At 50.0% G+C, this 23,094-nt stretch overlaps 1 protein-coding gene across 5 annotated transcripts in view; it reads left to right on the top strand.

The window, feature by feature from the left end:
• Positions 1 to 23,094, top strand: part of MEGF6 (multiple EGF like domains 6) — a 78,481-nt gene that overhangs the window by 19,792 nt on the left and 35,595 nt on the right. For 4 of the 5 annotated variants that reach the window (XM_062012859.1, XM_062012858.1, XM_062012857.1 and 1 more), the window contains exon 5: positions 14,751 to 14,873. In XM_062012859.1, the coding sequence (XP_061868843.1) occupies positions 14,751 to 14,873 (123 nt within the window). Of the gene's footprint in view, positions 1 to 14,750; positions 14,874 to 21,824; positions 22,096 to 23,094 lie in introns of those variants that run through there. The other variant, XM_062012860.1, reaches the window with a different exon arrangement.

The raw sequence follows: 23,094 nt of genomic DNA, 5'->3' as shown, positions 1-23,094 counted from the left end.
GGGCTGTGCCTGGGGGAAGGCAGCTCCCCAGCCCTCTGCCTGCCGTGGTCCCATGGGATGGGGGCACAAAGGCTGCTGGTATTTGCATCTCCTGCTGTACATCAGCTGCTCGGCTTCAGCCTTTGCTTACTGGCAGCTCCCTGGCAGAGTGGATCGTTTCAGCAACACTCAGGCCTCGGGGGCTCTTGTGTGGGAACTTGGCTGTGCTGCAGGGATGGGACCTTTCCTAATTAGCCTGGCTGTGTTTTGAAGGATCGTCCAGACCAAATCTTCTTTAGCTTTGCACAAAGGAGAGGTCAACTGTAAGCAAGCAGGGCCCGTGATTAGTGTCTGCTTTTGCAAGGCCAGCTGAAATGGCTTTGTCACAGCTTCAGGAGACAGTTATTGTCTCTTTTATAGCACTGCCCTCATTTACACAAGCATTTGACGTGCCCTTGGTGTCGTTCAATTGACTAATGACCCTATTTCTTGTCTTTGAATTGTTCATTTGGAAGGTTGGAAGCCTTTGGGGGTGTGTCAGGGCATGGGCTGCTTGTGCAGAGGGATCTGCTGCAGCCTTCAGGCTGGAGGTGATTTTCAGAGAGACCCACAGGAGTGCAAAGCACTCAAAGGTGTTGAAGTCAAAACAGGAAAGGTTTTGTCTTTGGAAGCTTCTCGTAGACGCTCCTTGGATCCAGGAGCCAGATGCTTCTCTGCAGGATGGAAAGATGGCAGCAGTGAGTGTGCTCATGCGATAACACTCGCTTGGACTCGGGTGACTTTCCTGGTCCAAGGGGACCCCAGTGCTGATTTCACAATGGCAGCAGCAAGATATTGTGTTCCATATTTCATGGGTTTACAGTTCACAGGCCTGGTTTAAAGTCCATTGCTAGGATTAAATAGCAGCAATTGTTCTTCAGCTGTCAGTTTATTGGAGAGAATCCACTTTTAGTAATACCAGGGCTAAATGAAGCAGAGCACTTCTCCTGCAAGAGCCAAGAAGTTTCAATACTTTTATTTACAAACAACCTCCCGATTCCAAGCTTTGGCCTTCTGCTGGGGAGGGGACAACAGTCTGAGGCCAGAGGAGATACCTGCCTGCCCACAGCATTGCCACCCAGCCCTGCCTGTTGGTATTGTCTCTCATTTTGGCTGGGGAAGGCAGTGGAACAAGGGCAGCTTGTGCAGAGCTCTGCCTCATCCTGCGCTATCTGCTTGTCCATCAGCCAAACGTTCACTATTTCATAGCTGGCAAACAGGTAGCACTGAGCTCTGAAAAGGTAGTGAGAGGAAACAAGCCAAGGCTATGTGGGGGTTACTCAGTTAAAAACCCAAAGCTTTTGTGAAGTGAGTTTTGCAGAAGAGGGAAGGCGTGCTGAAGCTGGGGGAACTGCTGGGGTTGGACCTGTGGAGTGGGTTTCCTCACACTTCCATCCACGGGGCAGGCTGGGGTCCCGCATCCCCCCCCGGACACACACCGCAGCCCTCAGCACCAGCCTCCTGGCACCCCCTCCCTCCTACAAACCTGGCCCTAAATGCAGGGCAATTGCTCTGTGAACAAGTCCATATGATTTGAGTTTCTAAAGGTTAACTGGAGTACAGCAAACAGGCTTTTGGATGAACACTATCACAGTTAAAGTTGTCCAGCTTCCTCGATGAGTGATAGAGCGCACGCATAGGCAAAATGTTACTGACACACTTGTTTAAAGGAACATGATAGTGGGTGAAAAAGAGCTGTTAGCTTAAGAGACTGAAATCTTTGAAGGCTTTAGTGGATTTGAAATACGACTTTCTTTGTTCTTTTCAAGCTTTCCTTGGGTTGAACTCAAGAATTAAGGATTTCATTATCATTTAAAAGAGGTGATTGTATTGGGTGACAGAAAATGCATGGCTCAAGTCCTTTAGATGAGTTATAACCCTCTGCTTAGATTTTGGCAAATAAATGGGAGAGGAATCCCATTGCTGACATTGCATGAGCCTGAAATACTCGTATAGATCTTTATTATCCCTTGTGTTGAGATCCATCAGGGGTAAGAAGCACTTGGAGGGCAACTGCTGGTCAAGCAACCTGGAGAGGACCAAGTCTACACTTTACCTTGGTCCAAGTCATGTCAAGTACTAGATGCCATATGCTTTCCCTTTAGTGAGGACTGAAACCCCTCAGCACCTCCTGTGGTCGCTGCCTTCATCGGTACCATGGGGAAATGTCACGTTGGTGTTTTCCATCCTACTAAATGCATCTGCCTTTCTCAGGCCAGGCTTCTCAAAGAGGTCTTGTAGGTGTCAGACACTTGAAACTTCCATCGTTGGTTTGAGGTGGGACTGCTGCAGACAAGGCAGTAGAGTAGCCCGTGTTGGCAGATTAGGGGTGGTTTTTCCTTAGAGATTCAGGTGGCTTGCTTAAAGAATGGACAGGTCATTTCCAGGGACCAAATCGAATCTTTTAGCCAGGAGCTGATTTGAATCACTCATAATGGAAGCCAGTGATGCTGGTTCATGGTCCTAATCTGATTGTCAGAGATCAAAGGGGCAAAATAATGCAGCCCTGAGTAGTAAATGCAAGTGGCGGGTGGGATGCTGGGCTGCTCAGCTGCTGTAAGGATGGTGTGCAGTGGATTGAGGGGGTGGGTGGGTCTTCAGCTGCTGAAGAGCATCCAGGGGATATTGTGCCTCTCCTCTCCTGGTTTGTGAGGCGTGTTGGATTTCAGCACAGCAGATGCTGAGCTAATGGGTGCCAGATGGATGTCATTAGAGGATACCTCTCTTTCCCAGCTGCAAGTTGTCCATCGCTTCCTCTACTGGACATTTTCATCACAAGAAGCTTTGATTCCCACACTTCACTTATACCTCTGATTTTATCAGGCTTATCTCTAATTGATAAGTAATGGGCTCATGCAGCCCAAAGCAATCACCTGGGGAAAAGCCAAATGCTCTGTTTTGATTTGTGTTTGTTCAGGAGCTCGGTTATGGTCCGTCCTGATGAACTTGCCTGGAAAATTATATTCTACATTTGACTTGTAAAATGAATCCCTAGAAAACTCCAAGGGTTTATGTGAAAGAATGCCAGAGATGTTTTTGTACTTATGTGAGAATAAGGCATGGCTTTTCACTTTATGGGCTCCAGTGTAACAGGATATGCTCTTTAAAAATGCGCATTTTTAAACTGAAGAAGTGGTTAAAAAGAGCCATGAAGCCGTGCGAATGCTGAACGCATCACGGCAGACTGAGGGATCAGTTCCTCCTGAACATATTCATAACTCTGCACAGGCTTTCAATCAGGAGGAGTCTGGGGTTTAGGTGGGATCATGTGTAGTTTGGTACATCTCCATAACACTTATTTAGTGCAGTGCATACACAATTTTCTCCGTCTTTTGAAGTTTGTTCCTTCCCAGACAGAATGCTTCTCAAAGTTACTTTCTTGAAATGGTTTGTTAGGTCCTTTTTTTTCAGACTTCAAAAAAAGGTTCATTGTAAGGAGAACAAGGCCACCAAATTCCCTGAAAACCTCCTGCTCACAGTTTTCCCCATTGTGGAACTGCCCTCAGGGCTGTGTCTGGCTCAGGACGAGGAAGGTGAGAGCTGGGGCTGTGCAGGCGCTGCTGGAAGCTGTCTGGATAGCTTTGTGCCGTTCCCATGGTCAAGTTGCAGGAGATAAGGGGAAAAAGGACCTGGTCTCTTAAAAGAGAAGTGCTTGGAGATGTCTGTGGCACCATTTTCCATTCTGCAGGACTGGCACTTTCCGTAGCTGGAGACACAAAACCTTGTGCAGCGTGTGGGCTTTGACCTGTGCTAATGTAACAGCACAGAGCCGTGATACTGAGACATTTGGGAGAAACAGCTGTAGAAAATGGCTTTGGGGAAACAGCAGATCAGGTACTATTACTGTTTCTTCTCTCAAACACTGTAGGTGTTGCCCCCTGTGCTGTGGCCTGGGCAGCTGCCCTGGGCTGCACAGCACTTACTCCTGGCACACAAATGCATTATTTCTGCCTCTGTTTCCCCCCATCGCTTAGAATCTCACCTCATTAATAGTGAAGAGTTTGGAATGTCAAATATTTGGAGTATCTGGGTATCAGAGCTGTACAACAGATCTCTGGCAGGCTGGGCTCTTCACTGCAGGGAGGTGTTTGGTTTGCCCCTGAGGGGCTGCGCTGCTGGGGCTGTCCCTGGCCAGCAAACCCCTTGGAAGCCCTTGGCCACAGCTGCTTCCTCCAGAAGGTGAATTTCAAGTGTAAAACATTGCATTTGCACTCTTTTCTTTAAAAAAACCCTCGTGAATTTAACAAGAAGCAAGTAGCAATGACCCTTTCATTAGAGACAAAAGGAAGTGTGTGTAAATGTCTTCTGTGGCTTGGCAGTAAACTTGCTGAGGACAACATAAAACGTGCTCATTAACTGTTCTTTAAACAGTATTGCTTTTTGTTTGCAGAAGCAATGTGATGTTTCATCCCACCATTAATTGCCTAATACCAATTATGGCATGAACAAGCCATTTGCTGTTGTAACTTTTTCAATCTATTTCTCGAGGTTCTTGCTCTTGACACCTATTATGCATCTGGGAACATGGCAGGGAAGAAGAAGGAATAGGATCAGTGATCAATAGTTTTACATGGACCATCCTGTACTGTAAATGTTGTGCAACTCTTGAGAGCCTCAAAGAATGTTTCTTCCCTTGGGTGTTCTGTCAGATTGAACTTAATTACATGGAGACAATGAGACTAGATTATTTTTTCCCAGGGGCTTTCCAGTTCTGCAGAGTAAGATGTGTGCTGCCTGTTGTGTGTCAGCTGCTGAGTGAGCAAGCCTCAGACCAGAGGTGCTCTGTGTTAGTGTTTTGCACACAATCCCACTTTGGCAGGTGCCTAGAAAGACTGGGCAAAGGCTGCTGTAGCTGCCTGTTCTGGTTAGAACCCTTCTACCTGAGATCACAATCTTTGTGGCGTTTCAGCACTTCTGACTCTCTTCCAGCCAAAAGAATGGAAGTTTGACCACACTCATTTTGCAAGTGTTGTAAACAAAGGCAGCTGTGTTTCACTGGGAGCTGCAGGGGGAAATGGAATTGCCATTGCTGGATGCAACAGTATAGATCAGGAATAATTATGTTAAAGTCTGGGACTGCTGGTGCTGGTCTCGTGTGCCCAGAGAGTGGGGTCCACCGAGGAGCAGGGCTCTGCAACGTGCACATAGCAGCTGGTAAAGCCACTGACAGGCTCACATGCATTACACATCCCATCTAGAAGGGCTGGTGATGTAGGCATGTGTTTTGATGTTTTAGCTGGAGAAATGAGAGTGGCAGGTTACGTGACTTGGCCGGGGGAAGGCGATGCAGCGAGCCTGGGATGTATCTGGAGCCCAGACCTGCTGCCTCCCCGTGCGTGTTCCTCTGGCACTCAGACTAATTCACTTATCTTCAGTCCCTATCTGAACTCTTTACAGCTTAGCCTGTTGCAACACTCCAATTAGATTTTGGTAGTGTTTTTCCTCAGTTGTGTGTGGATCTCCTTGGCTTTGGATGGGGTATGGAACTGGTGAGAACAAGGCTGCAGGCTTTCTTCACTGCCTCAGCTCCTCAGATGTGTGGCAGTGAGCCTGGCCTAGCCTGGGTGTTTGCTGAGAGTGCAGGAGGCATAACTGGGGGCCCTTCAGAGACAACATGTTGTGGGGACAGGCTGCTGAAGATCACCTGCTGCCTGGGGGGATGCAGAGCTTCACCCCACTATGGGCTTCCCTGCAAGAAGCAATTCATAACAGGAGAAAGCTGCTGCTGGCATTCACACCTTCATATGCTCAGCCTTGGCAAACACACCCGTGAGCTCATGGAGCTGAGGTCACTTCAAAGATTTGGAAGCTTTGAAGGAAGTCTCCTCAGCTTGTCTGTGAAAGGAGCACAGGTTCTGCCCCAGGAGAGCCGTCTTCCCCTCTCCCTGAAGTGCACTTTTGGCCATACACTGGGAAAAAAAATCATCAAACACCAGGCTGTCTGCTGAGCTCCCGAAGGGAAGCCTTGCAAAGCCTGCCAAGCACGGGGTATTTTTATATTGCATCCATTATACAATGTGTCAAAAAAGAATTCTCTCTGCTATGGAGAGATATTTATAGCCCATAAGGTTTTATGGCGCAGGCTGAGAGTCTAAGGTTACTCTCACTGAGACTAGTCAGACTGTCGCCTCTGACTGCAGTGGAGAAGGCTTTCAGAGCGTGAGGGTAACCTTTGTACAGAAACAGGCTGTCTGGATGCTGTTACCCATCCCACCTCTCTGTCTGCTGAGCACCTCTGGGAGGACAAAGGGAACCGTGCCAAAGCTGTGAATGAATTGTCTATGGCAGTAGAGCATGAGGAGCTCAGCAGAAACCAGTGCCACAGCAAAGGAAGGCATTGCTTTGAGTCTCCTTTGGGTCAGGGAGACTCTGGGAAGCCCCTGCTCACGGCTTCACTCAAAAGAGACTTAGATTGTCTTGGAGGAGGCCTTGCAGCTGGGAAAGGTGATGAGCAGAAATACATCTGTCATGTGTTTACCCCACCTGAACCACTGAGATATTTGAGCTTAGTTTTGTTCTTCTTTAAAAGAATAAATAAAGAGTAGACAAAATCCTTTGGAAGTTTTCATGGCACAGCCTGTTGTGTCCAGGGGTCACTGAAAAAGGCCTCTAAAGTTAATGGGCAATGCAGGTCAGCTCATTGTCTTCTGCAACTCCAAGTTAATGAACATGTAAAACCCTAACTATGATCTTGGTTAAATGTCATGGGACCATCTTACATATACTTGTGAGAAGTTTGATAGGAGTCAACAATGATAATGCAGCCACTCTGGAAAGGTTGGCTGCAGCTAAACAGGGGAGTTGAGATGGCACATATGTGGTTGGTATGTGTGGGAATGGTACCACTGTGATACAATGGACCTCTGGTCTCTCATCCATCCCTCCTAGAACTCTCCAAACCTCTGCTGGACACAGGTGGGGCACATCCATCCATCCATCCATCCATCCCTGTCTGTGGGAACCTTTGTATGTGTGCTGCTGCCTTTTCTGCATCAACATATCTTAACGAGGAATGGCTCATGCCCTGCCTTTCCAATCACAGCAGGTAGTGCTGGGGAGTTTGTGATGACAAGATTAAGGGTAAACAAAAAGTTGGAAAGGACCAGACACAGCAAAGGGTGTGAAAAATGACACAAGTGACCAACAAAGTTAAGGTGATGTCGGTTTGGACAGAAAATTGCAGAAGAAATGATGGGTGAACAAAAAAAGCCCATGAAAAGCAAGGAACATTGCACTGGGTATGTTTTATCTGAGCACTGCAGGAGGCTACAGAGCTGTGGAAGATAATCTCCAGAGCAGATCACATCAGCAATATTCTCTTGAAAGACTCTGCTCTTTTATTGGAAAAAAAGAAGAGAGTTCCTGGAGGTGCTCTGTCATGGCTGGTTGATTATGTCTCTCTTATTGTGGATCAGGAGGAGGCAGGCTGAAGCTGTGTGAGCATGTGATGTAATCCATGGAAAGAGATGGAGTTCATAAATGGGTAAGGATGAGATTCTGGGCAGGAATTCCTAAAAGGCAGGGAAATACAGAGTAAATGCTTCCAGTTCCTCTTTTTCACATGTCTGCTTATACCCTTGTGTTTTGCAACTTGTCTCTCCCACCTTCTATACCCTCCTGTTAATTTCCTTTGGTGCTTGTGATTGGGAGAATATTGACTGAACTGCATTGGCTGGGTGGTGTTAATGGCTGTGAAAGAGCAGCTCAGGTTCTCAGGACACTGCAGCTCTTTTCCCATACAACACAGATACGCTACAGCAACTTGCTGTTTATAACATAATGATCCAAGGTTTCATCTCTGCAGGGCATGAGCTGCGCTCAGCACTGCCAGCAGCCCTCCCTGCCCTGCCGGGAGCCTGTTGGATTTCCTTGTGGCCAGAGGGAGGGGATAGAGGCTCTGCTCTCAGAGCTGCCTCTCCTCACACTGCCTCTCGCCCTCTCCTGGCCTGAGCGTTTTTCCCATTGTCAAGCTGCTGAGTTATGTCTTTGGAATTAGATAGAAATTACTTTATCTCAGTTTTAGCACCTTTAATCTGTAACAGCTCTATCAGTTTCCTTTCTAATTCTTTTTTGATCAAGAAATAGGGGAGGGAAAAAGCTTTTTAAGGCTTATAGGGGTTTTGGGGGAAAAAGGATTGAAGTCCTATATGTGTATGGATACAATATTGCACATGTAAGTGCAGATTCTGTTGGAAAAAACCAGATTTCATGGGTTTTATTTACTTCAGGAGGATCCTTTCAAACAAATCAATCTGGAACTTGGGAAGGCAGCCACGTGCCTTTGTCATCTTGCAGGGCTCAGGTTGTGAGCTCTGGGGACCTGAACCATCACTTTCAGTAGGCAGTTAAGAAGCCCAAGTGCCTGGTCCAGGCTTCTAGTCTGTAAATGCTGTGTGTGAAGGTTCAGTCTTACACTTGTCAGGCCTGGGAGTACCACGAAGCTCTGTGTGCAGGCAGCCCGCGCTCGCTGGCCGCCGGAGGTGCTGAAGAGGAGGAAGGCAGGTCTCGGGGTCTGTGGCCTCAGGAAAGGGAAATTCTGCCTCTGCAATCATAAACAATTAGGCAGTTAAAAATTCTTTTAGTGAGAAAAGGAAAAAGATGATGATGGGAAAAGGCCTCGCTGCTGTTTCTCAGCAGCAGCAGCAGGCCCGATGGTCTCTGTCCTGAGGGGGATGGAAGGTTCCTGAAACACAGAACCCAAATCATTCTTCTGCTGACTTATTCAGTGCAGTGAGCAGTGGCACGTTCTGCTCAGTCTCAGACACCCATTCTGTGCTTCTGAAGCCAAGACTGGTTGGTGTTAGGTCTCACTTGTAGCCAGAGAGAATGTGCTGGCACGAGATCCCAGGCAGCGGGGCATTCGCTGGCCCATCATGAAGCAGAAACATCCATCAACCATGTACAGTGCATCCAGACAGATGATTGTGGAGGCATCAGGTCAGTGTCACTGAGAGGTATCTGGGGCTGAGCCAGCTGAGGGTATGAATCGTGCATCTTTACAGATAAGGGACTCTAGTTTCCTGGGGAGCGTGGAAGCCTCGCTGCCTCGCTTGGAGTGATCTCGGAGAGCTCCTCCCCTGTATTTGTCACAGAGCACTGATCCCTCCGTTTGCTGATCCAGCCCTGCTGGGACTGCAGCAAGAGACCAGCGGGTGTGTGTATTTTACACACAGATTAACTAGAACTAAGTGTTTGACAGAAGCCTTGTGAGAATTTACTTGCATTTGTGTGACACTCCAGTAACCTACAACTAGCGCTAAGGACAGAAGAATCCTATCTCAGGGATCAGGTTCCTGGGAGTTCCTTGATGTCTGCTGTACGTGACCTTGGAAATCAAGTGTAGGTGGAGCCTGTGGGTGTGATTCAAGGCGACCCATACTTGGTTTCAAGGGTCTGCAGGGAGTCTCTGGTGAGGGGCGAGGACAGGAGTGCCCGACACAGCAGCCTTACACTGCCCACGTTCCTCTTGACTCACTGTCAGTGACTTATGTTTTTTTCATTTCAAAAAATCATCCTATGCAGGTGAAAAGGCTCCTTTCCTGGGGGCTGTGAGCTGTAGGAGTGATGTGCACACAGATACTGCTTCCAAATAACCTGATGGTCTCATGCAGTTCTGCCTCCGCTCCCCGCTGAGCTCTGAGCAGTCTGCAGCAGACTCCTGCCCATAACCCCAAACGTTTGGGGGTCACTGGGCACCTGCAGTTGTGTTTCCAGGCACCAATAAGGCTGTTTGTGGTCATTTCTTGCTGCTGAGCCATGTGCAACTTTGCACTCTTCTCTTCCCCACGATTGTCTGGTAAAACAAAAGGTGCAATGTTCAAGTCCAAGTGAGGATTGCAGCCTCTCAGCTTGGGTTTGAGTTATGGGGTTTGGCCAGGCATAAGACTTTAGCAAAAGTGACATACTTTGACTGGATTCCCCATGAGAAGAATGTCAGATCTGTGAGTTTTGCATGGCTTCAGTGGGAAATGGTAACTTGGCCCTTTTCATGCTCAAACCCAGACCTGGTTTCCATGAAAGAATTCCAGACCTTTCAGTGAACTTGAACTGAGCTTTGAGTTTCTCAGGAAACATGAGTCCAAGAAAGCTCTAGGGAGGAGTGATGTTGTAGCCAAAAAAGGTTGTCATGAGGCGGTGATCTCGGGAATACCCAGTCCATGGGCCAGGGGTGGCTCTCGGATGCACCGGCTGGGAGTGATGGCAATGCAGCTCAGGCTTTCTGCTGTGCTTCATGCCAGTGCGTGCCCAGCATGCCCAGTGTGCCCAGCATGGCTTGCTGTGCCGGCTGCAAGGGCTGTAACACAACCTGCCCTGTTCCTGCCCCTCTTCCTTGGGGTAAAGGAGAGCGTTTGTCATTTTGGGTGGCATATGGCACACATGCTTTAAAGCTTCAGTGTAAGCCAAGCACGTTGGCCTGCAGCCATCACACCTTTCAGAAATACCAATGGGCTGTTTCAAAGGTGCACAACAACCTCCAGGGAGGAATATATAACCTCTCCTGCCGAGCACAGCCCAGCTGCTCCCAGTCAGCTCACAGCCTCAGCCTCGGGCTGCCATCAGGGACCAGCCTTCGCCGCTCTTTGTTCGTGACTCCTGGCCTGTGGTGGCAGCTGATCCACAGAGGGAAAATGAATCTCAGACTTCTGTGCTGGGAGGTTGACTACAACTTCAAAGTTGTAGTCTCCTTTGTTCAAAAGATCTTATAACTCAGGATGGTCAAACAGCCTCAACTTGATGACAGCAAAATAGGTAACCTCAGCCTCTCCTTTTCAGAGCAAGAATGGGCTGTTACTTTCCTGTCATAGCTGGCAATGAATGTGGAGAGCGATGGCACTTTCACTAGCAGTGGGGCAGGTAGAGGAGACAGGAGAGTGCTCTGGCATTGGGGTGACCCAGGTTTAGGAGAAGCTGTGAGGAGCAAACACTGAGCCTCCCAGGCCATGTCCTGGCCAGCGAGGGACATTCCCCTGCTGTGAGCTTTCCTACTTTACCTGTTTACCTCGAGAGGACAGCTGGGCATCCCTCCTTCAGAAATCCAGGGTGACAGCAGCAGTGTGACATCCAACCAGAGCTCCAGCAGCCGCTGGCCCCGAGCTGCAGCTGCTCTGGGGCAGGACCAGGAGGTGTGGGGTGCTGGAGCATGTGGGGAGCTGGCCATGAGGAACACTCCTCTCTATTTATGAATCCTGTGTTTCAGTCACAGAGGAAGGAAGTTTCATAATGCTTTGATAAATGCAAGCTCTCAGAAACTGGAAGCAGTGTTTGTAGAGTCTAACCACAAGGCTTATTTTTACAAAACATGGGGGCAAGAATAACTCCTGCTCTCGCTGTGTCCTTCTGGGGGAACTTAACGGCTTATGGGGAAGCTGCTGAGATTGTGTCCATTTAAAAGATTAAAGGGAACTTTATACAAGAGCTCAGGTTAAAAAACAGGAATAATAGAAAACCTTTCAAATATGGTAGACTTCAGCTGTGTCCAGCACACAGCAAAGCTACAGAGCTCTTCGAGCTTGGTGACTTCCTTCCCTCCATCAGCGTTTGTGAAAGCTGGCAGCAAAGCCTTTTGAAAAGCCAGAGGCTGGTTTGTGGCTTTGCTCTGAGGTGGATGACATGGAGTCCCAGTGTGGGCCCACAAAAAGGTCAGGTTTTCAGCTGACAGCACCTTTGTTGTTTCTGTCTCTGCTTGGTTGGAGTTTGTCTTCCTTTGCCTCTGAAACGCAAGGCACGAGACCCAGCGTGCCAAGCACACGCAGAGCAAGCTGCTGCTCGAGTCCTTTCCGAACGCAGCTGCTGTATTCTGTAGACATTCACTCCCAGTAAACATACTTCCTATTGCCCAAATTGGCTTTGTTCCTTGGTGTTTAAGATGTCTTTCACTCGCCTCTTATGGTTTCTGTCTAATCCTTCATAAGGTCGTCATCTGGATTTACGGGCTTGGAAAGGTCTCTGCAGCGACAGATCGATGCCATGGGCGTAGCTCTGAGGTGTTGCTGTGTGAGGAGCTGAGCAAGAGCCTCATTAAACTGTGAAACATTATGAGGATGAGCAGGACTAAGACAGACACTTTTTGGATCATAAGCTTGTCCTGGAATGCTCCTAGCAGGCTCCTTGCACTGTGGAAGGACCTTCAAAGCCATAAGCCCTCCTTACTCCTCTTCCCTTACCTAACTCAGTGTGACAGATGTTTCATTGCCTCCAGCTGCCCTTTTAATGTCTCAAACATCAGGCTTTTGAATTCTTAAGCCTTCTCTAAGTTTTGCAAAATGCCCCAGGGTGACATTTCCTGATTCCCTCTCTGCTCTGGTAACAAGTCAGTGTTCCTGAGCTCAGTGGATCCAATCAGTGTGTGTACCCAGCGACCCCGCTTGTGGAAACAAAACCCGTGTGATCGTGGCTCTGGGAACGATGGGCAGAGCAGGAACAAGGATTTTCTCTCGTTTGTGAGCACGGTTCACAGCACTTAGAATCACTTTTCTTGTACCATGTAAATCAGGGTCCATCGTGTCCCCTGTTGCTGCCAGAGCTGGCATCTCTCCTGGAAGCAGCTCACAGCAGGACAACACGTCTGAGTCTTGCCAGGAAAACAGGGAAGTTACATTCCAGAGCTGGGTTAAAAATCTCTTCCTCTCACAGTTGTGACAGCACCACACTTTTCTTCAAGCAGATGCTGCACTTAGGCAGTGTAACATGCAAATCTAATTAAAATGCATGGAGCTATGGAATTCAGCCTTGTAGTGTGAAAATCCACTGTCGGGGAGAAGGCGAGGGAAGGGCTGGGCAGCCCTCACTAACCACCTGGTAACCTTACACAAAGCGCTTGCAAGGAGCTGTGGGCTCCCAGAGCTGGCAGGTTGCTGCAGTGAGAGGATTAAGCAAATATAAACCTTTGGGGATTTCGTTAAGCTCTAGCAGGCCTTAGGATTTCTGAAAAGTAAAACAAACCTGGCACGGTCTGGTGTTTCAGAAGCACTCAGGGAACTCAGAGCCCAGACAGGACCGAGTTAGAAGAAGGTGAGGGAATTAAATGATACGCCTCTTTGATCACATCAGCCTTGTTTTGATCACTGTCCTTCTCCAGCTCTGTTCTTGGCTGGTAACACATCCAGTTCTTTGTGGCCTGGCAGGTTTGTGCCCTCCCCTCAGGCAGCTGCTATTGCTGTTGCCACTGGAGGGACCTGGAGCCTCTTTTATACCCAGTGAAGGGCATTGCTGCACAGATACCTCTGCAAAGAGCTTCCCCACAGACCAGCAAACTGGCTCCTGTCAGACCATGAGCTCTATCAGCTCTGGGTGAGCACAAGAAAACCCAGATTTATCTGCAGTAGCAGAAGGAAATGTGCAGAGTACAGTATGGCTGAAGCATGTGCTTTTGGCAAAGCTACAGCTCATTATTCTTCCATCCAGGCCTTAAAACACTATTTGTCTCCATTTTTCTACTTTCTGTTAAGAAGGAAATGCTTCTTTACAGAGCAAAAAAAAGGCACTTCTCAAGCACAAATACATTTTTAGAGTGCCTTGCTTAGTGCCAGATGTCAAAAATTTGCCAACAACTGATAAATCCTCTTGAACCTCCCCATATATTTCACATGTCCAACCGAAACTTGGCGTTTCCTAATCTGGGCTGGACTTGATCTGTAACTGAAAATAGCAGAACGGCCTCACGTTGCTGCAGCACAAGGTTTCCCCCTGGCCATCCTCACCCCCAGCCTCTTCCCCTGCTGTTTTGCAGGCAGAAGGTGCTCCAGAGGCCGTGGCAGGGAGTGATGGTATTGCTCACAGGGGCTGAGGGTGCCAGCTGATTCCTTGTGCATTGGGCAACTTAGGCAGCCTGTTTGTTTTGGACTAATTGAAGTAGCTATCGTGTATTTTGGTGAGGTGTGAAAGTGCTTGAATGGAAAGCATCTCCAGTGCTTATTAATAGCTTCCAGATGGGTTTTTGAGAGGGGAAGTACAGGTTGTGGCTCATTTGGTTTCCTGGCTGTTAAATCTATGGGAGCTGAACTGAGTAATGGAGGCAGCCCCTGCTTGGGTACCAAGGAAACCGAGGGGGTGGCAGTTCCTCCGTTTTCACCTGGTGATTAGTCATTCACTCAGTTTAAAAGCTAATTGGAGAAAGGTGTTCCTTGTTCCTTAAAGGTCTGGCCCACACACCCTGCTGAGAGGAAAAGGAATCTCTGGTTTCAGCAGGATAACGTGATTTACTCTGGACTTGAGTTGCAAAGAAATAGTTGTAAATGTGTACTACACAGGTACTTTCATTTCTTCAGCCTTTTAGTTTAGCATTCTCTGGATTAATTACCATACCACAGGATTTTAGTGCGAAGGTATAATAGTACCACTCTGATTTAAGACAAAATAAAGCTTCTAAACCAACAGGCATTTAATGTAAGAGAAGTTTTGTCTTCCCATTGTCATAAGCAAAGTGAACAAATAATGTTTACTGTAACGTTCAAAGCCCATCCTGGAGTGAGGCATTGTGTTGTGGTAACCCCTGTGAGTGCCACTGCTCACCCAGGATAGGAGACTTTTGGGCAGTGGCATCTTCAATGTTTGGGCGTGTAACCAGGGGCATCATTTTCTGCTGGTTTATGTTCTTTCTTCTTATTGGCAGTGAAAAGGTAATCATGGGAAAATAAGCTGTAATAGAAGCAGTTGGGTTTGCCCTTGTGCAGCATCCCCCCGAGGCCCAGCAGCAGCAGCTCATCTCTGCTTCCCTTTCCCCTCTCTTCCAGATGTGAACGAGTGCGAGGTGGGGAACGGCGGCTGCCAGTCCCAGTGCTGCAACACCATCGGGAGCTTCTACTGCAAGTGCGCGGCGGGGCAGCGGCTGGGGCCCGACGGCAGGGCGTGTGCAGGTACGGCCGGGGCTGGGGCTGAGGGGCTGTGCAGTGGGGCTGGTGCTGAGGGGCTGTGCAGGTACGGCCGGGGCTGGGGCTGAGGGGCTGTGCAGTGGGGCTGGGGCTGAGGAGCTGTGCAATGGGGCTGGTGCTGAGGAGCTGTGCAGGTACGGCTGGGGCTGGTGCTGAGGGGCTGTGCAATGGGGCTGGTGCTGAGGAGCTGTGCAGGTACGGCCGGGGCTGGTGCTGAGGAGCTGTGCAGGTACGGCTGGGGCTGGTGCTGAGGGGCTGTGCAATGGGGCTGGTGCTGAGGAGCTGTGCAGGTACGGCCGGGGCTGGGGCTGAGGGGCTGTGCAGTGGGGCTGGGGCTGAGGAGCTGTGCAATGGGGCTGGTGCTGAGGAGCTGTGCAGGTACGGCCGGGGCTGGTGCTGAGGGGCTGTGCAGGTACAGCCAGGGCTGGTGCTGAGGGGCTGTGCAGGTACAGCCAGGGCTGGTGCTGAGGGGCTGTGCAGGTACGGCCAGGGCTGGTGCTGAGGTGCTGTGCAGTGGGGCTGGTGCTGAGGAGCTGTGCAATGGGGCTGGTGCTGAGGGGCTGTGCAGGTACGGCCGGGGCTGGTGCTGAGGGGCTGTGCAGGTACAGCCAGGGCTGGTGCTGAGGGGCTGTGCAGGTACGGCCGGGGCTGGTGCTGAGGGGCTGTGCAGTGGGGCTGGTGCTGAGGGGCTGTGCAGGTACAGCCAGGGCTGGTGCTGAGGGGCCACAGCACAGTCAGGATCTGGCACCCAGTGAGAGGCTTTTGGGTTTTCCCTCTCCTCATCCTGTGTGTGCTTCTGGTGGTGTTTGGCCATCCAGAGCAAGCGCTCTCTTTCTGCTGCACGCAGAGGTACAAAGGACAGTTGTAGAAGGACTGGACTGGAGTGAAGGTTTCAGGGTGAGGTCCTGGCCCTGTTGAAGTTGATGATGTGTGTTTTGTTGCTTCAAAAGAGATGAGCTTTTTCCTTTGGAGTCTGTATCATCATGTTGTTTCCTGTCTTCTTCTCGTTCCCAACCAAAGTGGAAGAGAAGATGCAATTTTGTGTTTGTAAAATGAAAATGGGAGATGGGATGTGTATTAGCACAGGACCCAGAGCAAGCCTCACATCCTGTGGCCATTTCAGCTCCTGCAGCTTGAATCTGGCAGTAGGTTCCCCATCCCTTTCTCCCTGGGTGTTACCATCTGTGTCAGTGCTGTGGGTTCGAGTCGGCTGGAGCTGAGAGTCAGAAAAATGCAAAGAGCAATGTGCTCATCAGAGCCAAGAACAAGATCCTTTAGTTTTTGGAGTGAATTGCAGTTCCAGGGTTCACTGACAGTATCAGAGAAAGCCACCAGTACTGGGCTCCTGCAGGCCAGAAACCTGGAGCTCTTGTATTCTCTAGAGCAACGTTAAAAGGCTGGCTGCAGGGTACTCTATTGATTGTGTAGGATGGTCATGTTTTTGCAGTGGAGTCCTTGCATGTTTTTGGCACTGTTTTGCTTAGCAGAAGTACAAAAGTATTCGCAGTAATTAGCAGAGATTGCTGACAAACTGGGAACGAGTCATTTCTGTGGATATCGGTTTGGACATTACAGAATTCTGCACAAAAATGTCACTTTCTTGCCAATTTGGTACATTTGTCTTGTTTTGTTGAAAATAACTGAAAAGTATTTCCTGGCTCTGTACCACTGTGGAGATGTGTGAAATAAACAGCTCTGCCCTTATCTTAGCCAAGCTGAGATATTTCCAGCTTCTCCAGAATTCCCTTGGTGAGGATTAGCTCCCCAGATGATGAAGAAATTCAGGGTTTTGGTGGAAACAAACAATCTACTTTTTGTAGACAATGTGAATCTCTTTGCTTATTTTCTTGGGATTATTTTGTAGTTAGTTGTGCCCACAGAGCCCACACTTGCCTCTCCTCTCCCCCTGGTTGTGATGGAGATGGCAGCCCACCTCAGTCCCTCTGCTTGCCCACCTCGGTGGCGGGGCTGTGGGGGGCATAAGTGCCATCATCCCCCTGGAACTCCTCATTCGTGCTGTGTGCATTTGTTGTGTCTGTGGCTTTTAGGAGAGGTTAAGCTCTAGGTTAACTGGGTCTAGACTTTGCATTGGGCCACATGACTCGTGCTCATGTGTAGCTCAAGTGTCAATCTCTGCTCACCGGCAGGGTGGGTGTTAGTTGCCCCTAGCTGTTAGTTAGTTGTACTCGTGGCTTTTCACATTAGTTTTTCACATTTGGGACAGGAAACTTTTTCCAAATGCTAAAGAGCTCATGAAGAAGAGCAGTTGGGACTAGATCTGTGTTTGTACAGGCAGAGGAGTGTAGGGAAGACAAAAAGCTCTGATTAATGTTTACAGTTTGCAAAATATTCTGCTCTTCTCGATCAAAGTCCTGATGGAGCCTGAATAAAGCAGCCTGGGCTTCAAAACATGAGCTTGGCTGTTTGAAGCCCTTTGTTGGCTCTGTGTGGGACAGGAGGGTTTGGACTCTGTCTTTCCTGAGGGTGGCCTGAGAAGAGAAGTTGTGGGTTCAGAGGCCAACAGTTGACTTGCTTCACCCTTGTGACTCGACTCCCTGGCTCGGAGTGATGTCAAATTGGCTTCTTCCGAGTCCTTCTCTTTGAAGTATCTGCTAAACAAATAGCTATGCAATAACATCAGCAGGATGCTCTGTGTGGAGAGGCAGAAGAACTACCAGGACCCCGTGTTTGCTTCAAAGGTAGGAAATGTTTTGAAGATAAAATATGACTCTCAGCTATGTGAGGAGTTCCCAACCTGGACCCTTGGGAGAAACAGAGGGGGCTGTAACTCGGGCAGGGCTTGCAGCTTTTCCTGGCCAGAACTGGCAAAGTTGTGTTGGTTTCATTCTCAGTGGAAATGTGGGATGTGGGGAATACAAGTGCAGGAGCAAGGGACAAAAAATGGGATTGCTTTGATGGCAGGGTGTTGATTGGTTGGCACACTTGTCAGACACAATGACATGTTAAGATGGTCACAGGGCCACCATCAATTCAGATGTGAGTTATGTCCCAGGGAAAGTTCTTTTCTGCAGTGGGACTGAGTCATCCTTCACCCCCAACTTTATTGTTTTGCCCTAGGGTGTTTTGTAGAAGCCCAGGAGCTTTGCAGAGGCTGTTGGAAGCACTGGTGTGCACAGGGTTGTGTGACAGACGTGCTGAGCCACGTGTGCAGTGGGTAGAACTCTTGGAGAGCATCATAAACCAAACATCCAAAACACAATTCTCACAAACTGTTGTTTATTTCATCCTCCTAAGCACCACTTCACCTAGGAAGCGTATTTGAACTGTTCATACCCACCTTAGGACGAGGGCATTAGCTCCAAAACTCAACAAAAAATGGTGTTTTAGCTGGATTGTGTGTAACGAACCTAATTCAGCACACGGGGGGGTCTCCATTTAATTACCAGCTAATGTTTTCCTTCCGCATACGTAGAGGGGTTCAGGAATCTGTCTGGAACACATTTCAGCCTGCAGCCCATGACTGGTATGTGTTACATTTCCTGTGCTGCCTGTTTATCAGGCTCTTCACCAGCCAACGTTAGAGCAGAGCAGGAGGACGGGGTGCCTGAGCTGCTAATCCACGGCGTCAAGATGTCATGGCTAACCAGCCTGGAATTTGAAGTTGCTCTCAATGCAGACAGATGGATCTGGGTGGCGCTGAACTTCTCTCTGACCTCAGCTGAGAGACTATCAGGAGACAGAAGTGAGGAGTGAACTCTCTAAACAGTCATTATCTATTGGAAGAGTAGCCTCTGGTTTGTGCTGCCCTTTAACTGCAGGAGGGGAACCTTCCTCCTTCAGCTTCTGAGCAGCTTACCTTGGGATTCCTGCCAAAGGAGCCTCAGCTTGATGAGGAGTTCAAGGAACTGCTACGTGCCAGGGCCATGGGCTGGTTCATGCAGGTGCTGGTACAGAACACCCTACTGTGGGCATCTTCCCTTCTTTCCATTCCCTTTGCAGTGGATCAAGGAAAGCTCTTTGGAAAGAATCCAGTTCCTGACCAGAAAGTAGAGAGGGTTCAAACTCTGCTGCTGGAAAAACTAACAGCTCTTGGATTTTCCAGTTTGTACTCACTTCCATTTCATCCTGTGAGCTATTCCTGCACTATCTTCTTTGCTTAAAATGAATGAGTTGAAAACCTGGGGCACAGTTGGCCCAGGTAGCTGAGGGTGGAAAGCTAACCCCAAACAGGTAACATTTTCCCTGTGGAAAGGTGAACTTTCAACTGTAGAATCCTTTCTAAAACGTCAGAAGAAACTAGGTTCAGATTTAAGTAACTTGGATGGAGATTCAAGCTCTTGTATTTACCTCAGCTGGCTGACCTATATCTGTGCAGGGATGAATTAACTCCTGGACTTGACACTCTGACTGCAAAGTACCTTGTCCTGAGCTGCAATTTGTTTGGGTTGCTACAAGAATTTAGCAGTGTTGAGGCTGAATCAGAGTGAAATTCCATGAGAGTTGCAGGTTGGGTCCAGCTGGGTCCCAGTTTCAAGAGCTCTTGGCCGTCAATGCTCTGTCGCAGCTAATTCCACAGGAAGCAGTAACGATTTGCTGCTGATTGTAACGTGTCACCATACTCAAACCAACTCTTAGTACTTAATCAGCAGAAGTAAATTAGGTGACAAGGAAGCTCGAGCTGGCTCAAACCTGGCCAAGCATAACTTATTACATAAGCAGGAGTCAGTTTATGTTCAAGCCTGATGGGCTTCTGATACACGTGTTAGAGCACAGAGCTGTCTGGAGAAGTCTGAGCCTCTCCTTGTTTTATCTGTTTTTTTAGCAGTCTAAGAAAATATGAGATTGAACAAGTTTGCCTCATAATTTGTTGAGCATCAGCAGCTGCACTAGTGTTGGTTGGTGCAGGGCAAGGGGTGAGGGCCCTGGGTCAGGAGCTGCCTGTGCCCAGGGAGGAGGAATTTCCAGGTCGTGGAGCCAGTGGAAAGGTCCCTTTGGTTGGTGCTGTGGAGTCAGGGAGTCACTTGGAGAGCTGCACTCACTGTGATTCATCTGCGTTCCAGGCAAGGATAATTTAATATAGACAATGTCTTAATAGCATGACTGAAGTGAGGAAGTCAGTCTGAACCATTTTTCATGGCTCTGTGGCAACATTCATTTTTGCATGTCAACACTGCTGGAAACATTTACAGGAAAAGTGTCAACACCAGGCATTGCAGGGGGAGCAGAGCGTTCCTGGGGAGCTCATCCAGGCCAGCACTGCAAATGCACAGTGTCTGGCAGCGTGTCATTTCTAATTGGGTGAAGGCCTTGGTAGAGCTAAAAGTGGCTCCCAGCAGGATGGCAGCATGTGGCTGCACGCACAGAGGCAGAGCAACCCGCCTTACAGGGTGTGTAGTTTCTGGTGCCTCTCAGTGATGCCCCTCTGGCTTTTCCTCTCTCCTGCCACTTGCCCCAGCACCGAGCATCTCCTCAGGAGACTGGTAGCTCCACAGCACTGTGTTAAGCAGGCACATCAGCAGCCTGCCCAGGGTTTATATCTGCAGGCCCCTTCTCAAGCTCTGCAGCATCTTTCCAAAAGGTTACTTTGCCTTTTTTTCCACAAAGTAACTGACAAATTTTTGAGTCGGATATTTTTGTTGAAATATTAATGAGAAGCATGTGCAGTGCAGCCACGGGGGGACATTCAGCTGAGCCCAGGCAGCCTCTGAAACGCTCAGAAGCCGCTCTTGCTTGGAGCCATCCGCGAAGGAGGCTCGTGACTGAGTCCACCTTCCTCTGGAAACCGCTGCAGTTAAGTTGTTATTTTCTTCCTGGATTCAGCTTCTTGCTGTGTTTCAAGTTTTTTGTCGTGGAATGCTCTTCATTGCCCTGTAAACCACAGGTTTTAATTTGGAATGTTACTATGGCCAAATAACACCGCTCAAACATCTCAGAGTAGCAGGCCCCGCTCTCCCCCAGCTCAGCCCTGCAAGCACGTTGTTTCAAAACATTCCAGAAAGTTTAAATGAGGCTTTTGAGCTTGCCTCTGGAAAATCCAGCAAGCCACTCTTGCTGCTTGCTTAATGAAAAAGGTGGAATGAAATCCCGGGCTCCGTGTTACGGGGAGCAGCGTTTCCTCCGGCGTGGCCGCGGCCGCTGCTCCTTCTGCAGCTCAAATCCGTTGAGGAAGTTTTCTGTCTGTTTTTGATGAAGTCTTCTCTTTTTTCCCCACTGTTTTCAGAAAAGCTCAGCGATGGTTCCCTGTTCGTGTCAGTTTCAGCAGTTGTGGGTGTTTTCGGGGAGATGCGATGGTCAGGGGGCCCTTGGCTGACACAGGCACCCGGGTGGGAAACGCTGGGCACGGGCGGGCAGCGACCCCCAGCCGCTTCTCAGCCACGCGTTTTGGGCAAAGACGCGGCGCTGTCACAGGGAATCCTGCCGGAGCCCGGGCTGTGGCTCGCGGGTGCGGGGATGCCGCGGCAGGTCCCTCGCCTCGGCGGGACGCGTCGCTCCACGCGTGTGCCCGGGAGCGGCAGCGGGCTCCGTCCTTCCTCCCTCCCAGCGCTCCCCCGGTGCCCCGGGAGCGGTAACGGGCTCCGTCCTTCCTCCCTCCCAGCCGCTCCCCCGGTGCCCCGGGAGCGGTAACGGGCTCCGTCCTTCCTCCCTCCCAGCCGCTCCCCCGGTGCCCCGGGAGCGGTAACGGGCTCCGTCCTTCCTCCCTCCCAGCCGCTCCCCCGGTGCCCCGGGAGCGGTAACGGGCTCCGTCCTTCCTCCCTCCCAGCCGCTGCCCCCGGTGCCCCGGGAGCGGTAACGGGCTCCGTCCTTCCTCCCTCCCAGCCGCTCCCCCGGTGCCCCGGGCAGCCCGGCGCCCTCCGGCCCCGGCGTTACCTGGGGGCGGGTCCGGGCCGCCCGCCCGCGGGCCGAGCCGCTCCTCCGCGCCGCCCCGAGCTCTCCGCGCTCCGCTGCCGGGCTGCTCTGCGGTTTGCGCTTGTTTGTTGTTTCTCGTTTGGTTTGGGTGGGTTTCCCCCCCTCCCCGTCACCGTTTGGCACCGACGTGCTGCAGGACTCGGCGTTTCTGGAGGCTGTGGGCTTTTCGGCTCCGTCATGGGACGGCAGCAGAGGTGGTTGTGGATGCTGCTGTGGTGCGGCGGCTTTTGGGGTGGCATCCCGGGTACCGCGGGCAGCCACTACCACTACTGGAGAAGCTGCTACCCCTGCTATGCAGGGCGAGTGGGGCACGGCGCTGCGCTCGCCGGGCTCAGGGCAGGTAGGTGGCTGGGCTGGGGGCTTGGTGGGGTCTGGGCACGGCGAGCTGAGAGGTTTTGCAGCTGCAAGACAGATAACTGAGCTGCCAGAGGGGAGTCCCCGGCTGGCAGTGGCTGCAGCCCCAAACTAGTGACCTGGTTGTATGTGTGTCTGTATCCACACCTCATGGCACTGCAGGCACAGTCTGCCTTGGGCAGATTTATACCCTGAAAAGTCACTTCTGGCAGAGAGGAGAAGAAACAAGAGTTTCTTTCCATCGGTTGCTGTGCAACTATGTGGCTTGGTTAAAGATGCTACTGTGCAATAGTCCTTTAAGAAACAGCTGTGTGCATTTTGTTAGGGTTTGTTGATGAGTTTTTCCTTGGTTCTGAAGGATCTCTCCCCAGTCCAGGGCAAAACATGAAATATGATACTGTTTTATCATGGAAAAAAGTCTGCCTTTCTGCTGAGTCTGTCTGGGTTGCAGTGTTGTCTGGCAAAGGAGAGGGCTCAGTGGTACTCAGGGTCATTTTCTGTGTAAGGGGAATCCTCTGGCAGCAGTGACCAGAGTCGGGAGCTGGGGAGTAGATGGGCTGTAGATGAAGATACAGTCCCAGGAGCCACATCTGCCAGGTTACATCTCTGCACTGAAATGCTCAGACTTAGCAGTGTCTGTTAGAAGCAGATTCCCACAGGAGGCATCTCGAGGCCATTGCTGCAAGGGCAGACAGCGCTTGGCCAGGCTGAGTCCCACCAAGCTGCTCCATTGCAGCACCTTCCACCCATGTTTAGCATCCCTTCAGAAAGGCAGAAGCACTAACAGCCTGTGTCGGCTAATAGTAGGGGAAGATCCCAGCCTCCCAGAAGGTGATGCTGCTTCCCTTAAGGAGCAGCATGTGCAGCTCTGCCCTTGTCATCAATGGCTTCACAGCTCTTAGGTTGTACATGTGTTTGGTGAAACTTCTGCTTTCTGCTGCTCTGCCTCATGCACTGCAATGATGCAAGAAATTCTTTTTAGTAC

The sequence above is a fragment of the Colius striatus genome, chromosome 21 (assembly GCF_028858725.1).
Source record: "Colius striatus isolate bColStr4 chromosome 21, bColStr4.1.hap1, whole genome shotgun sequence".
In the NCBI taxonomy this organism is placed as follows: Eukaryota; Metazoa; Chordata; class Aves; order Coliiformes; family Coliidae; genus Colius; species Colius striatus.
Note: the sequence above shows the minus strand (reverse complement) of the source record. Positions and strands in the feature narration are given on the sequence as shown.